This window comes from Myotis nattereri, assembly GCF_964212035.1.
Source record: "Myotis nattereri genome assembly, chromosome: 1".
Taxonomy (NCBI): Eukaryota; Metazoa; Chordata; class Mammalia; order Chiroptera; family Vespertilionidae; genus Myotis; species Myotis nattereri.
Genome location: NC_138075.1, coordinates 167,385,092 through 167,403,194, shown reverse-complemented (window position 1 = coordinate 167,403,194; position 18,103 = coordinate 167,385,092). Strand labels below are relative to the sequence as shown.

Sequence of the window (18,103 nt, the reverse complement as noted above, 5' to 3'; positions counted from 1 at the left end):
CTCAAACTTTATTTAAACAGGGGGCCAGTTCACTGTCCCTTAGACCGTTGGAGGGCCGGACTATAGTTTAAAAAAAAAACTATGAACAAATTCCTATGCACACCGCACATATCTTATTTTGAAGTAAAAAAAACAAAACGGATGCCGAAACCGGTTTGGCTCAGTGGATAGAGCGTCGGCCTGCGGACTGAAAGGTCCCAGGTTCGATTCCGGTCAAGGGCACGTACCTGGGTTGCGGGCACATCCCCAGTAGGAGATGTGCAGGAGGCAGCTGATCGATGTTTCTCTCTCATCGATGTTTCTAACTCTCTATCTCTCTCCCTTCTTCTCTGTAAAAAATCAATAAAATATATTAAAAAAAAAAAAAAAAAAAAAAAAAAAAAACAAAACGGGAACAAATACAATATTTGTATTTGCATGTGGCCCGCGGGCCGTAGTTTGAGGACCCCTGAACTAGTGTTTTGCTTCTCTAATTTTCACACATTATCAAATAGGGAAAATCTCTGTCAGTTTGTAAGTATTTGTCTAGAGGATATCATGGTTAGAATCATGCTAATAGTAACCTATGATGAGCACTTTTGTTCTTGTCAGTGATGATAATTCTGTCAAAAGCAAATTTGGTGAGGTTGAGCTTTACTAATGTGTCCTAGACAAAACACCATGTTAACTGTTATTGTTGCTAGGTCTCTTTATTTTGTGCCTTTGAGAATGTTATCGAATGCAATACTTTTCAAAAGTTAAAGCTAGTTTATATTTTATGAGTGGGCTGTTTCAGTTTAATGAGCATTTATTATAGGACCACTCTTAGCCAGCCATCATGTTTATTATGGACCTATTAGGCTTCCAGACCCTTCTTATCTCTGCCTTTATGTCAAGGTCAGTGTGTATCAAACTGAGGCTTATTGTACATTCAGTTTGAGTCAGGAGATCATCCCCCTCTTTTTTGTTTTGTAAATGAAGTGGGCTAGAACAGAATATATTTTAATAGATTGTGCATGAAAAGAATGGTTTATTAGTTCATATTTGTACTACATAGGTCATGATATCCTATATAATAAAAGGCTAATATGCTGTCGACTGAACGGCAGAACGACTGGTCGCTATGATGCACACTGACCAATAGGGGGCAGATGCTCAGTGTAGGAGCTGCCCCCTGGTGGTGAGTATGCTCCCACAGTGGGAGCGCTGCTCAGCCGGAAGCCAGGCTCACGGCTGGCAAGCGAAGCAGCAGGGGTGGGAGCCTCTTCTGTCTTTGAGGCAGTGCTAAGGATGTCCAACTGACAGCTCAGTGGTTCTCAACCTTCCTAATGCCGCGACCCTTTAATACAGTTCCTCATGTTGTGGTGACCCCCAACCATAAAATTATTTTCGTTGCTACTTCATAACTGTAATTTGCTACTGTTATGAATTGTAATGTAAATATCTGATATGCTGCTATATGTGTTTTCTGATGGTCGCGACCCACAGGTTGAGAACCGCTGGCTCAGGCCCTGTGGGGAGCGGGCCTAAGCTATCAGTTGGACATCTCCCAAGGGCTCCTGGACTGCGGGAGGGTGCAGGCCGGGCTGAGGGAACCACCCCCCCACCCCTCACCACCACCACCTCGCGTGCACGAATTTCATGCACCGGGCCTGTAGTAAAATATATTTCTGACTATATATTGTGATAAAAAGTTTGAAAACAGGGGTCTATGTCAGTGTTACACAATTTGTTGTCCCTGGACACTGATGCCAGTTTGAACTGTTTATTCCTGAGATAAGTGCTGAAATTGAGAATAAGCATTTAGAAATTTTTGTAGCAACTTGACATAGCCACAATTTTCAAGCATCTAATCAGTGTGTTTGTCCCATTGAGAGGTGTTGTAGACCAGTTTGGGTGGTGTGAACTTGTGTGATGAGTCACATATGTTGTGAGTTGTGTACTGTTAAGAAGCACTATTCCAAGGTCATTTTCTAATATATTAGATTCAAACAGTGGTGGAGAGAATTAGTTCTCTTAGGATAATAAGCTTACCTTTTGGTAAAATAGCTGGAATGTGTTGCTAATTTGCTGCAGTTCAGATTTTCTTCCTGAGATGACAGAGGTAATAGAGGACATAATTTATCTTTTAAAAAGCCATACTTTTTAAACATCGAAACACTATGGAATTCTAATGTAGCTTAAATTTTACAACAGAATCCATGAAATTAGCAATCAGCAATATAAACAGTACTGTTTTAGAAACAAAATTTAGTTTCTATAAACAAAAATAAAGATTCTTAATGAATAAAAGAAACAATTGAATGTGTTTCAGTCCTTTCTCTGTGATAGTATAAATGTGAAGTTAATCACAAATAATGAAAACTTTTAAAAATGAATAAATATTTGAACATTTGCTGACTTTAAATTTTCCTTCCTTGATTTAGATACTACTATCATACTGAATACTTTGAACAGATTAGTTCAAATTAGTTCTCATTAAATTAAATGAGATTCAGAATTGAGGATGATTCTCAGGATTATACTTCTAAACGTTAAATGTGAATTCAGGGGCTCATTAAGCAAAGGTAGATCTGGCTTTATCTATGGCTAATATAGCCTTATTTGATTATTAATTTTTACATTCCTTGACTCTGAGTGTCCAAATTTTAAGAAAAACATAAACCCACCCAAAAGTTAAATAAATGGAAAGACCTAAGTTGAGACTATGAATAATGAAAAGTTTTTCATTTCTGTGCTCTCCTTAAGACAACAGACTGACTTGAGTTTCCTAATAAGGCTGTGCTAAATGCTGGAATGCCTGACTTGAAATACCTAAAAATACCCACTTTACAAAAAATGTTTCCAATTTAATGTGTTTAGCCTAGGCTAGAATAGAAAAAGAGATGTATTTGGAAACAGTAGCAAAGTTTGCCTACAACATTAGCAAGAGAGCATTAATAATGTGAAACTCAAAAGAGCATTATCTTACACTTTGGATATATGAAGAACAAACTAGACAGACATTTTGCTTTTTTCATACATAGCTGTCTGTCTTTATACATATTTAAGGTTTGGGGCCAGTTTTCATCCTTCTCTTCCCCTTCTTAATTATTAAATAGGCTTATACAGTTCAAACAGTATACAGGCCAGTTTATTGCTCAACACTGCATTTAGATTTTATCTTCTTTAATTTGATATTTGGATTTAACTTTCTTTCAAAATGAAAAACTGTGTTTAGGAATACTTTTCCATCTCACTTAGGAGTAAAAGACGAGGTCTTTCTGTGGCATAATGTAGCTTATGTGTTCTGGCTCCATTTATCTCTCTGGCTTCATCTCTCAGTGTGCCCCCAGCTTTTACTCCCATTCTAGCCCAATTGGCACATTCCTGTCTTGGAGATTTTACACTTGCTGTGGTCGGCCTGAAATTCTCTACTTCAGATCTCTGCTCCGATTTCATCTTACTATGGAGGCTTCTCTGATTCCTTTATATAAAATAACATATTCCTGCCTGTGTCCTGCTTTATTATACTCATTGTACTTATTACCATGTGACATACTTTGAGTGCCCTTGAACTTGAAGTGACCTTGGGTATAACAGATATTGGTCAGAGCCTTGGCAAGGTAACTCAGTTGGTTACAGCATCGTCCTTGATATGCCAAGGTTATAGGTTTGGTCCCCACTCAGGGCACATACAAGAATCAACCAAAGAATGCATAAAGTGGAATTACAAAGTGATGTTTCTCTCTCCCTTCCTCTCTCTCTCTCTCTAAAGAACACACCAATCAATAAAAAAATACATATTGGTCAGAATGAGAAGGTACTTGGATAAAATAATTTATGGTAATAGAGAAAGCCAAGTCGTAACAAATTTGGTGATTAACAGTAGCTAGATTCTGACCATAACTTAAAGGTGTATGATTGTTTATAAAGTACAGAGTGATTAAAAATGAATTGAATATTATAAAAATGTATTATTCAATGACCAGGTACATATGTATGTATATTTATGTATGTAGATATATATTCAGTGACTAGGTATATGTGAATATATAGCCAAAACCAAATAGAAAAGGTGCCATCACAGATACTTCTGTAATCTTACATGCTCAGTATAACCCCTGTATCACAGGGCATTCATCAGACCTGCAGTCTGATTTGGTCTGGCCTATTGGTAGCACATCCCATCAGTAGTTGTAATAGGGGACTATGATTACAGTTTCTTTATTTTCCTTAAGACCTCAAGGAAGAGGAAATATAAATATGAGGTTCTTGACATATACCCGCAGTAATATCCTGTGACATGGTATCTTGGGATCTGCATTGCCACTAATATCAGAAGCTGGTTGTTATTTTGTACAGAACATCCAGTTTCACACACAGATGATGTTCCTTAAGGAACCACAAGCCCCATTCTGCTGGGAAGTGAAGTTATTAGAGAATTCCTATTGCTATGGGGAAAAATCCTCCTCTTTGGAAAAACAAAGAAGGATGGATTGAAGGTTCTTGTTTTTGTGTGTTTTTTCATGTGTATTAAGCTTTAATTGGAAATTTTCTGAAGAGCTTAAACTTATTTATGTATATATCACTCAAGCAGTAAAATATGCCTTTCTATGGCTAAAGAAACAGGTAGACAGATATCTACATATGTTATCTAACTCTATATATCTGTATTAACTACATACATACCTGTATGTATGAATTACACTAACTTATGTGTTTACAGGAATTAAATCTAAGATGGCATTCTATAAATAATGTGATAGAAAACAAATAATTATTAGTTAATAGACAGTTAATTAGTTATTAACTGTTTGAAACCATTTCTCTCTGAAGTTTCTTACCAAAGTTACTTTTGTGACTCTCAGTTTGATATTATTCATAGAAGGCAGAGTTTATGTAAAGTATCTGAGGGGCTTGGGTTTAAATCCTGGTTCTGCCATTTTCAGATTTTAAGTTGTGGTCAAATTATTTGACCTATTTTAGCTTTCCTTTCCTATATATAACATGACAACAATACTACATTCTCAGGAAGAATAAATGAGATAATTTATGTGATGGGCAAATGAAATTATTGGCAGTTGTTAGGTACTCAGGTATATTTTCTCATCGATTTCGAGTTTGTTGTTATTTTCTCTTGAAACTTAGCTTGATGGATAATTTGGTTTGAATATAACAGTATATAATCAGAAACAGAATAATTTCCAGAACTCCAGGGCCAAATCTACATAAGGGGTCGGAAGATAATGTCTGCCATTGCTTACTTTGTGCCTGTCACTCTGCTACGTGTATTGCATCCAAGACCTCATTGCATCCTCAAAACAATTCTGCAAGAGAGGGAATACTATTGTCATTGTAACAACAAAGAAAACTTTAGAGTAGCTAAGTTATTTTGTTGTTAACCTAGACTTGCAACCTCCAAATAGCTATTTCTCCTATTTCTTAAGAATTACTCTATCAACAAAAGGCAGGATAAGAAAAAGCCTGAGTATGAAAGGTAGGCTCTGTTCTTTAAGACTCTATGCTTTTCCTAACATGAAGAAGAAAAAAGTAGACAGACATCAGGTTATGAATTGTGCCTGCATATACTACTACTTTGCATATACTACTTTTATCCTATTCTCTAGCATCTGACCCTTATCAAGGTTTTCCTGAAGCAGTTAGTTTTATATGCATTGCTAGAAGTCGGTGAAAATCCAGTTATGGATTTGGTTTGTTATTGATGCCTGCTCTCCTAATATGAATCTATACCATATTTGTTGCTCAATGGCATTTTAATAGTGTCATGAAAGAGCCAGAAAAAAAGTATATCTATAACTGGAACTCTTAATTTTTCACAGGTAGATTATTTGCTTTGCAAGCTATTATTTTCATATTAGTAATGAAGTACTATTCAGAAAATGCAATTCAAGTATTATAACCCATGTCTAATGTGAACTAAAGTATATAGTTTTGGTCAAAAAGAATGGGAAAGGCATTATTATACTTTACAGCTTCTTTTACAGAATGTATGTGCATCCCTTTTAGTTGTTATTTTAGAATTTAAAAAAACCCAGTTACATAACTAATAGTTCCATTTCTAATACATAAAAGCAGAAGATGTGAAGGTTTTGAGTAGACTTTATCATTATTAGGAAATGAAGTGAGGTGCTGAGTAAAAGAGTTAAAAAATAGTGCTTAAATGTCATCCTTAATCCAATAATATTAAGTCTCTCCCTTCACCAAGTTTTGGTATCAGTGCTGGGTAGTTTGGAAGTTTAGATGGATCATTCACTTGCAAGTAGTAGGAAAGTCTGAGGTAGAGGAGTTAAGAGGAATTGAAAGGTTCTGTCATGCAACCACAGAAAGAATAATGGGAAGCTAAACTCATTTCTGAACAAATTATAATTAGGGGTTTTTCATTATGCAGAATGATTATGAGGTTTAGAGTTCAAAAGAGCTATGGTCATGTTGGACTATTTCCCAGAAAGTTTGTTATAATCAACACTATAAAATGACCTACACCAGGGGTTGGCAAATTAGGACCTACAGGACAAACCTAGCCTCCCGACTATTTTTATAAATAAGGTTTATAACCACGCTCTCCTATTTAGAGTTTGTCTGTTATTTTTCTAGTTAGAATGGCAGAGCTGACTAGTTGAATCAAGATTCTGAGACCCACAAAGCCTAATATAATGACTATCTGGACCTCTACAGTAAAGTTAGCCATTTTTTAATAACGCGGCATATAAAATAGATTCCTTATAAAACCCTTTATTAAAATAGTATTTTCATTGTAGAGGAACTTTACCCATGATAAGAATGAATTATTTAGAACTTTGAATTTCCTTTTACTTAATCTTGAACACATCTAAAATATTACCTAATTGCTTCAACATTTTTTATAGAAATTATTTTATAAATACTAGTTCTAAAAATGCTTTCCCCACCCTCTTAAATGATTCTGAGCTTATTTTGAATGTGGACATGAGACATAATGGACAGATGAAACTTTTTTCCCTGATAAAAATGTTCTTGTGGACATAAATGTTGAGTAAAAATAAAGTTCTCAAATCAAGTAGAATAATGTGAAACTTTGCATTTATCACTATTGAAACTATTTTACTTATTGGTTTATTATCTGTCTCCTCCATTAGAATACAGTTTCAGGCAGGGACCTTCTTTGACTTGTCTACCACTGTATTCCTAAACCCTGGAACAGTGCCCATGGATCAACAAATACTGATGACTGTACAGATAGAAGGAAGGATGATCTCAAGTGAAGGATGCCAAGTAATATATAAAACTGTCACCAAAACTAGTTATTTAAATTGACAAGTATTCAGTGTACATTTCTGAAGATCTTAATAGCATTGAATTGGTGAATTTCAACCATAGAAAAGAAAACAGTATATCATGAGAGGAAGAAACGTTTTTTAATGTGTTGGCTCTGGTTGGGTGGGATGGATGTGTTAGACCTGTGCGTCACGACCCCTTTTGGGGTCGAACGACACTTTCACAGGGGTCGCCTAAGACCATCGGAAAACACATATATAATTACATATTGTTTTTGTGATTAATCACTATGCTTTAATTATGTTCAATTTGTAAAAATGAAAATACATCCTGAATATCAGATTCATAACAGTAGCAAAATTACAGTTATGAAGTAGCAACAAAAATAATTTTATGGTTGGGGGTCACCACAACATGAGGAACTGTATTAAAGGGTCGAGGCATTAGGAAGGTTGAGAACCACTGTGTTAGAGGGAGGATTATATAGACATTAGTGTTAAACTTTTTAGTGATCAAGTTGTTTAACACTTCTAGCCTTTATTTCTGAAACGTAAGTGATATATTATGCATAAGGCCTTTAATTCAATATTGAGCCTCTAGTAAGACCACAGTAAATGGTAGCTGTAATGCTGAGTCTCTCATTATTTGTATAATGGGAAATGCTTTATTTTAAATTTAGTCTAATGTTTCCTTATCTACTCCCCCTTCCTCCCCTCTGCTTTTTTTTTTTTTTTTCCTCCTTGAAAATAGTGTAACCATGTGGATTAGGGAAGCTCATAGATGTCTTTCTTCTTTCTTCCCTCTCACCCTCTCTGGCTTTTAGAATTGGTTGATGAAAATTTCTCCTTAAACCCCATTAACCTGAAAAGGATCTTTATAACAGAAGCCCTTGCCCTTAACAAGGGAAGTGATTATCAAGTAGCAACTGCCTGCTCTGGATATAGCAGATCCACACGCAGTTTCCAGCCAAGCCCAAGAAGAGAATGTCCCAGATAGTAATTCCCTTGCTCTGTTCTCTTACAGTCTTTATATCCCATTCTTCAAAGTCTGTCCAGTTTGGCTTATTTCTTTCTCTCTGTAGGGAAAAATGTACTTCATTAGTTCCCATTGTAAGACAGGAAAGATGCAAACAGTGAAAGAGAAAGAGAGATTCTGTGTATGAGTGCATGTGTATGTGATGAGTACAATTTTTTATAAGCTGAAAGGTGCTGATACATAGCTATTTTGTACTTTTGTTTATAGAAAATATAATCTTCACATATTCTCAAGTTATATAGGAAAAAATCCCACTGATACTTTGCCATGTGATTTAAATGTTTAAGGTTTGAGTTTTTAGGAAAGTAGACTGACTGGAAGTACAATAAAATATGGGAAAATTGTATAAAGAGACATCCTTCTGCACACTTGAGTGCTCACTTTTTTCCCCTCTGGAGTTGCTTTGTTATTGCAAATTGACAACTTTGCAATTAAAGTGATGAATGATGTACCCTAGTGTTTATGGGTCCTGAGGTCACCGAGCCCAAAGATGGCCGTACTGTGGGAAACTTAGATAGAGCTCATCTCACAGAAGATGAACAAAAATCCTCCTCTTTTCTGTACAATTGTTTAGGAGTTAAGTATATTAGATATGGTTGAAGGGAGTTACGAAGACATAATGAGCAATGTGAATAACCTTTATCAGTCTACTTCTGTTGCTTAATTCCTCATTCTGAAAGACTAATGTGACCATCCATTGGCTACTTTATTAACTAAAACATGTTACTTTTTAAGGCAGTATTAAAATGCACTTATTAATGAAAAATATAACAAATATAACACCATTCATTGGGTGTTCATATGATGTTTGGTTCCTTTGAATCTTGTCCTTGATAAAACTATTGCTTATTTATGGCATCATTTTTCCTATACATTATTCTAACCAGGGCATCACAATTCTAGTTTTTAATATGATCTTTTATAACTTAGAACTCCTTTCAAATGTTCAGCCCGAAGTTCTGGAACTGGTTGTAATGTATCAGGGATTTTTATTTTGGATACCATTCTTATAAAAATCAATCAACTCTTAAAATAGATTGTTCTAGCCACAGTGACGTCTTTGTTCTTTGAATTCCATGAGCTGAGGATAGTCCTGAGCCAAGGCAGTAGGCTCTCACCATTATGGCTTACTCCTGTACAGTGGCTTCACACTAAGGAAGAGAGAACAATGAACAAATTGTTGAGTCCATGGCACTAAGCCATGGCCAGGATCTCTGCTGGTTTGAAACACACATTACACAAAAGTGACTTGTGATGATCACTGTGGTTGAAAGGAAGATATATTATCCCATTACATATTTCCCAGGATTTGAAAAGAAAAATGTAGGAAAAATTTTTAACAATTATACCTTAATTTTTAAACTTTATTTCAAAGTCCTTATTAAATGTGGACCCTAAGAAAGAAGACAACTACTAAGAAGGGCTCCTGGTGGCTAACTGGGCTCAAATTAAAAAAAAAAACCCAGAGCTTAGCAGCCATTTCTACACAGTGGCCTCTCACACAAACTGCACTTCAGAGAGAAGTCTGCATTGAACTGCTTGCCTCTGCACTGCACTGCCTGCCTGCACTGTGTTTCTGCCATCTGAGCCAGTCCTTACAAAGGAGTTCCTAGGATCCTATTTCAACCAGTAGGACTGAGGCTTTCCGCATCCAGTCGGAGCTGCTTAACTATGTCCCCCATCAGCATCTTCGCTGGCCAACGAGAGTGGCTCTATTATGACCAATCAGGACAGTGCCTTTTGGACCAATCAAATGGCAAGGATTTGGAGCCCTCATTTTCCTATACATTATGGCATCATTTAGCCACACACAATGACAGACCAAGCAGGGACCAGGGGTGGGGACTTCTATGTTAAGTCAGTGCCCCTCTGGGTTTGAGAGTGCACTTTCTCTTTCCACTGAAGACTGTGTTTCCCAGGCTGGAGCTGAAACACCCAACATGTCTCGCTGGGACAGAGCAGAGCAGACCAGTACAAGCCAGAGTAGACTGGCACAGAATGGAGCAGAACAGAGCAAAGTGGAGCAGACCAGTGCACAACCAGGCAGACCTGTGAGGAGCAGAGCAGAGTTGTCTAGCCAGAGAGGGGCATCAGAGCTACAACCGTGCTATACCACAATTGAGCTGTTTTGCACTGAATAAAATTTCATTCTTCACCACACCCCAAATTGGAGATTCCTGTTGGTGTTGAATTGGCAAAATTATCATAAAATCAAGTGACAAAAATTGTTTGCTTTTAAGTAATCTATGACATTTCTAAAGTAAAGGGGCATATGCTCAATATATTTTTCTAAAAATAAAGACAACTATAAAAATTTTAATTTTGAGAAATAGTTTTCTTTATTCATCCATTAGGATTTTCTCAGGGACTATAGAAAGTATGTATTTTAGTTTGATGAAGGAAGTGGGATTTTCCTCCTTAAACATTGATTAAATTATGCACATAGTCTTTGGGTATCTTATTAAAGTTCATGAAAGTACTAGTTGGATAAGAATGATATTCTAGGATTTTATGGGTTGTAATATTTCTTTCCTTTAATTTTAGCCCCTGATAGAAGACCTGAGTAAACATATCAGACTTACATAGATTTATTTTCTTTTAACTAACATTTCCTAGAGAGTTTTTTTTACTTCCTAACTTCATTCTTGTAAAGAGTTTCTTAAATGAGTATTCTAAATAAATAAGCATTCCATACTTCAAATGGGTATGCACAACAATCCACAGTATTTTCTTCTGTAGGCATTTAAAGGCTCTGAGAAGTCATGTTGCTTAGATGCTTTTCTAACTTTAACTTCAACTTTTCCAGACATCTTTGAAAACAGAACCTTTTTGTTTATTTCGTGTTTTGGAAAGTAGTTTTCTGCTAAGCATGCTTAGAGAAATAGTCTTACTTATAAAAAGTAGCACATGTGTATTGTATAAAATATGGAAAACATAACACAAAAGAGAAAAAACAAATATTATTCATAGGGAGCCTCAATTAAAATGTTGATGTGCTTCCATCCCCTTTTTCCCATGCACTGTTCATGCTGTATGTGTTCTATCTTCCTTTTTCACTTGACATTATAAAGAAAGCATGTTATCATCATTCAGAATTCTTTCTTAGAATGACTCTAGTCATTGCATACTGATTCATGATGTGTTTTTATTAAGTTAACCATTTTCTCATTGTGTATTTAATCAGTTGTTTTCAATTTTTCACTCTTAAACGTTACACTGTAGGGATCAAATATCTTTATACATAAGTATTTTCCATATTTCAGATTATTTCCTTATGATAGATTCCAAGAAGTTGATTATTATATCAAAAGTCATGAGCTTCCTTCAAGGCTTTTTGTAAATAAATGCCAAATTATTTTCCAAAAGAACCATAAGATACATAGTTCTTCTAGCAACTTACAGTGTTATTCACACAAGCATTGTGTATTAACACTAAAGCCAATCTATAATAATAAAAGCATAATGTGCTAATTAGACCGGACATCCTTCCGGATGACCTGGACGAAACCGGGGCTGCGAGGGAAGCCCGGGTCCTGGGTGCCTGCTGTTGGCCAGAAGGAAGCCCGGGTCTCAGGTGCCAGAGGGAAGCCGGTGCTGGCAGTTGGGGGAAGGAAGGCCTACACTTGCACGAATTTTGTGCATTGGGCTTCTAGTCTTTACATATTTGAAAGTAAAAATCTTTTTATTTTTTTATTCTGTGATAATTAGTAACTTTTTTTAAAAAAAATACTACTGTTGTTATTATTTATTAATTTTGCAGATTTCACTTGTCCTGTAATCTTAATTTCCTTAACCACAATAGTTTGTGTCATAAGAGTATGTAAATACATTTATAAGATTTTTGTAGCCTACTGATATTTTAAAATATAATTAATGTACGTTATAGATTTTATGTACATATGCTGTGTGTAAAAAATGTTTTTCCAAATATTTTTAATGTGGACAGATTGACTTATTCTGTTTACTCCAAGAAGCAAAATAACACACAAAAATGAAGGCCAGTTTAAACAGAAGTGTTGAGAAAGTACATGGCTTAAATTGTGAACTCCTGTAAACGTTCAAGCTGAGGTCAGATGAGTACCTGATTGGCATGTGATAAAGTAGCACTAAAGAACCTTCCAGGTTTCAATGATTCTATGACTAATTTGGTGGTTATTTAAATATTTGAACCAACAGAACTAATTTTTATTGCATCTGATGTCAACCATTTTATTTGACATTTAATTATAAGTCAGTTTATGTTTTTTCTATTAAATGGTTGTGTTTTTATTGTGTGATGGACTCAATCCTTTCCAGGGCATGTTGCCCTTCTTATCTCTGATGACTTGTCTTAGTTCATGTCACTACACTAGTAAAACCTTATTAGAAGGCAAGAAGGGAAAACAGATTTAAGCATCTGATTTATAAATTTTTTTGTGAATTTAAAATTTCAAACAGTATTTTTGTAGAACTTTCAATGCATAAAGTATATCAGGACTTACTATATGCTTTTTCAAAAAAATTAATTGAAAACTAACCATTATGTGGCTTTTGCTGTTGTTGCTAACACTGTTTAAACATGGTTCAGTGGTTGAGCGTGGACCTATGAACCCCGGAAAACAGTTCAATTTCTGGTCAGGGCAGATGCCTGGGTTGTGGGCTTGATCCCCAGTACGGGGCATACAGGAGGCAGCCAATCAATGAGTCTTTCCCATCATTGATGTTTCTATCTCTTCCTCTCACTTCCTCTCTGAAATCAAACATATATATTTTAAAGAAACATCTGGAAAAAACTAAGGTTTTGGTTTTCATATATATATAATTTTTTTCTGTGCATTTTATTCTATTTGTGAACATGTTCTTTTTCATAAATAGTTTTTATGTTGCTAGAAGAGTTTAAGGGTCCAGATGTAAAAATGGGATACCATCTTGTCTATTATAGCAAACTGTTGGTAATGCCTTGGGTGTTTTTAATATAGATCCTTTGTGATTTGCAGCCTATTGTGAAATTTCAATGAAAGGAAGATTCCACTGTTCTGTTCTGAACTTGTTTCCTTTGCTTGTTATAATAACCCTATGAGCTAAAAGAGAAACTTGAGAGTACGAATGGAAAGTCTGTCTGAGAGTACACATGGAAAGTTATGCAATTGTATAATTCTATATAACAGTAACCAAGTGTTAGCATCTATTCTGGCCTCTCATTAGGTTAGCCAGTTATTCAGTCAGTGCTTGCCCTAGCTAACCAAATTAGATATTGGAAAAGTCAGTTGCTGCTAAAAATGTTTGGAGTTCGTTACTAGGTTAAACTCACAGAGACCAAATATCCTTTGCTGGTATCTTCTTTCTCTATAAGTAAAGCAATCTCATAGTTTGTAGTTTAAAATGATCACTCATTTACTTACTATGGTTACTTTTCTTGAATTTTGCACTTCATGACTTGTCCTCAGGCTTGTGTGATATAGAGGAGCCCAAGTGCTTCTGGCATTATTAAACATAACATGTACCTTTATACTGGGTAAATAGCCTTTAAATCATTAAAACCCCCAATCATTGAGTTACTATCCTTGACTACAGCCAGTGTATTGTAATATATAAGAACTGGTGGCCTCGGCTCCATCCTAGTAAGTAATTTATTCACTCTAACTTTGAAGTCCCTCATCTAAAATATCAGGATAATAACTTTGGTTATTTTTTATGATTGTATGAGATAACTCCTATAAATCAATTATTGCTACTATTAATCCACACTAACCAAAGGAACAGTAATAATACAAAAAGCATATATTAAAAATAAACTAATTTGGATTTAGAAATAGTCAAGTCTATAGTGTACATGGGTTTTTGTCCTGCTTTCTTGCTCTCTCTTTTTAACACTCATTCATGGCAGGCACAATACTGATAGAAACAAATGGTACATGGTCATCACCTTCATTGAAATTATAGGTTAAAGGAAGAACTTACAGTTTAGTTTCAGCATAACAAGTAAACTTGCATAAGCAGATAAGAATCTGAATACAAAATAAATATTCATTTGGTGACTCAGTTCAACCTGAGTTTATTCAGTATCTTCACAAAGAGGCCAATATCCTGTGGATGGTTCATGGATGTGAGGGGAAAAGGCAGATACTATTGGATATTATTGAGATAAGATGTTTTAGAAGCCACTCAAGGGTCAAAAAGTTACGTTTATTATCCTTGCCCTTTAAAGATAAAACATAAGTGCAGTAGTAAACATGATTGGTGTTTGTCTTTCCTCATTTGAGTGTGTAGAGAACTAATGAGTGTAGGGATATTATTGGATCTTGCAGCATTTGAGTTCCATAAACTAATTAGTAGACTGTGAATAGTCAAAAATAATAAGTTATAAAACTCTAAATTCTGATGATTTAGTATATTAAGGTATATAATAATATGAATCCCATTAATAAGTTTGCAAGTTTGTAAAAGTTCATGTTTTTTATTTTTTCTCTCCTTTTCTCCCCCAGAGCATCTGCTACATCCAGGCCGGAACCAGTACCTGTTCAAAAGGTGTGTTTCTAACCTACTATCACTAGGGTACCATTTTGATAGTCCCTCCTGAACTACTATAATTTCCATTCCTTTCTCAGGCCATACTGACAATGTACAGTTTCAGTACAGTTTTCCTTACAGTTCTTTTCCTTTAAGGATGACGGGAAAATGGAAATCAACACATACAGATTTACCATCTTTCTAATTATACTTATATTTTTAAACATTTTCCAGTATCAGATATTATTAATAATTTATATACAAAATTTTTACATTACTTTTAACTTGCCTGTTTTTATTCACATATTCTAAAGATAATAAATGTTTACTAAAAATGAATATTATAAGTCCTTAATCTTATTTTATTCATACTATTAATAAGTTTTAAATTACATTTGCTGAGTATTCTTGAATTAGGTTGTTGGCAAATGCCTTTTTTCTCTCATCTGTATCCTCAAATTGTCCCAGACTATTATTCACATACATCTGCTTTATGCTGTTTGGGGATTTCTCTTAATTTTACTTGTTCCTTTCTATCAAATTACCTACTGTATTGATTTACTGAGGTAATAAGCTACTTTTTCCCATCAGTTAGATTTATAATTTTTATAAGATTTATTTAGATTACCTTTGCTTTCTTAAAATTAAGTATAATAGACTTGCCTTTGTATGCTTTTAAAAATTTTTATTGTTTTTGTTTCAGGATGGTAGGATGAGTAGGGATTTCTTTAATTTTTTTTAACTTTATACTTGCTTTGGAATAGGGATTTGTAAGCACAAATTCTGTTAATTTTAGGGAGAATTGATCTTTCTTACTAGTTATTTTTTTTCTTTGGCTGATAGCAGTGAAGAAACATCTAAGATCATTTTTTTCCCTCATATAACTATTAAATATTTATTTTGGAAAAGGGAAAGAATTTTACTCCTTTTTATTTCCTGAATGATATCTCAAACATTCCAGAGAGAGAAACTGGTGGATTACAGGTCAAGAAAAGGATTGGTTTTGTTTATTTACTTGTTTGTTTTATGTTGACTTTTAAAAAGCAGTTTCTTGATTCAAAATAATTAATTAGAATGTGCACATTTCTGAGTTAGTTGAAAACAGTCTTATTCCTTTTTTGTACATGAAGAGTTAGAAATGTGCTGCTGCTTCTGCATGAATCAAATGATTGTACTCTGGAGAGTAATTAAACATGTTTGAAAGATGGAATTATAATTGAGACTATGGATATTTTAAGATAAACATTTCGGTTAGCAATGTATTATTTATTGTGAGGAATTTGAAATTTTTTCCTTTGGACTATGTCTAAATTGACATTTATGATGGCCTTTAGGCTTTTTGATAGCTTTCCTGCTCCATTTTCTAAATATTTTGAAACTCCTTTCATTTTTATTTTAAAAAATGTACTCAATGTGTGCATCTGTGTTATGCATGTTGGGAACAGTTAGCATGCATGTTATGCTATATCAGCTTAATTGGTTTTATCTGGAAACCTATAAAGTTTGAGCTGCTAACCTATTGTGTTTGTCTTTTTAAAAACAAGCTGTGTTCTTTTAAGAGAATCTGGTTTGCATGTATCTGGTGTGTTTTTGTATATGTTTATTTTTATTTTACATAGGGAGAACCTAAAGAAGTAGTTAAACCTGTGCCCATTACATCTCCTGCTGTGTCCAAAGTCACTTCCACCACCAACATGGCCTACAATAAGGCACCACGGCCCTTTGGTTCTGTGTCTTCACCAAAAGTCACATCCATCCCATCACCATCGTCTGCCTTCACCCCAGCCCACGCCACCACTTCATCACATGCTTCCCCTCCACCTGTGGCTGCTGTCACTTCTCCCCCATTCGCTGCGTCTGGACTGCATGCTAATGCCAATCTTAGTGCTGGCCAGCGTTCACCTGCATTGAGCGCTGGTAAACCTGCAGTTAATGTCCCACGGCAGCCCACAGTCACCAGCGTGTGTTCCGAGACTGCTCAGGAGCTAGCAGAGGGACAGAGAAGAGGATCCCAGGGTGACAGTAAACAGCAAAATGGGTAGGTGGCCAAGGGTGCTTTCTGGTCTTATCAAAACTCTTCTTTCAGGCAATTTCCAGGAAACAATCTAACCAACCCCCTCCCCCCCCTCCCAAAATCAGCTGTTCTTTGAAAGAAGGGAGATGAGGTTTTATTTGCTTCATTAGCATGTAGCTTTATATTATATACATACTGCAGTTTCTGCAAAGCAATGATAGGTTAATCAAAACCTAATTATGCATTTTGACATGTTATGAACCACGTAACATATGCTGTAACTCTTTTTGTCCAAGTCCTGGCACAGCATTGAGCAGCTGGCACTTATAATGCAAGGCAAATCTTATATCTTTCTTCCTCAAAATTTCCATCCCTTTATTAGTCACCAAAAGTTTAAAGAGAGTGGTTGCAGTTCTGTCAGTTTATCAGCTTATGTATCATACCCTAAGTAGAAAGGAAATGAGGAGTTTGTAAGAAGCTTTTTTCCTAGGAATTAAGTCTTACAAAGACAGAAATCAAAGTTTTGACTCATGTCTGTGCCTGATGCATTAGCTTAGGTTAAAATGCAAGCAATGTTCTTTTCAGGTAAGTTCATGCTAGAATTTAGTCTTTAAAAGCAAACAGTAATGACAAAACAGTAATGTCCAGGGATGCATGTAAAACTTTAGAAGCAAATTAGAAGGTATTTTCATTGTAAAGGTTTTTCTAAAATGAATGGATTTAAATGAATGGGCACTAAATATATGTTAGATGTTTTTGAAAATCTATTCCTTATAATATTTCCCTTTTGAAGTTTGTTTTCAACAGTCTTTATTTATAGATGGTCATTTTATTCTTTGAATTCAGTGATCATACTTTAAGCCAATAATTTATTTGATCAGATTTATTGTGGCAAAAATTTACTTTAAAAGGAAAACAAAGGGAAATAATCTGCATGCCTGTTCCCAGGAAAATATAATTAAAATAATTGAGTGGATAGGTTCTTTCTGAGATAATCCCTTCCGAATGGTAATTCATGTAATGAAGGGACTGTGCTTTGGGTAGCACTGCCACCATGGCAACCGTGGGGCTTTGAGAAAGAGGTGGCAGGTTTCCAGGCTGCTGCTGAGAGAAAGAGCAGGAGGAGGTCTGGAGGAACAGCTACCGGGCCCTACATGCAGTTCTGTGGTTGTGGGTGGCTTTTTAAAGTTTTGATGTATATTTTGCGGAAAATTAGTGTTCTTCAAAGAATGTTATTCTTTCATGTGAGGAAGAAAAATAGTATGTAGTGTTGAGGTGTGTTTGGTTGTCTTTTTTTTTTTCTGTTTGTTTTAAGGCTATAGATTTTAG

The 18,103-nt window shown here is 35.2% G+C and overlaps 1 protein-coding gene across 6 annotated transcripts in view; it reads left to right on the top strand.

The window, feature by feature from the left end:
• Positions 1–18,103, top strand: part of PDLIM5 (PDZ and LIM domain 5) — a gene marked incomplete at its 5' end in the record, with an annotated part of 212,340 nt that overhangs the window by 109,053 nt on the left and 85,184 nt on the right. For 3 of the 6 annotated variants that reach the window (XM_081109306.1, XM_081109305.1, XM_081109309.1), the window contains 2 exons: positions 14,736–14,778; positions 16,380–16,798. In XM_081109306.1, coding sequence (XP_080965432.1) covers positions 14,736–14,778; positions 16,380–16,798 — 462 coding nt within the window. The remainder of the gene's footprint in view (positions 1–14,735; positions 14,779–16,379; positions 16,799–18,103) is intronic. The other 3 variants (XM_081109307.1, XM_081109308.1, XM_081109310.1) reach the window with 1 other exon arrangement.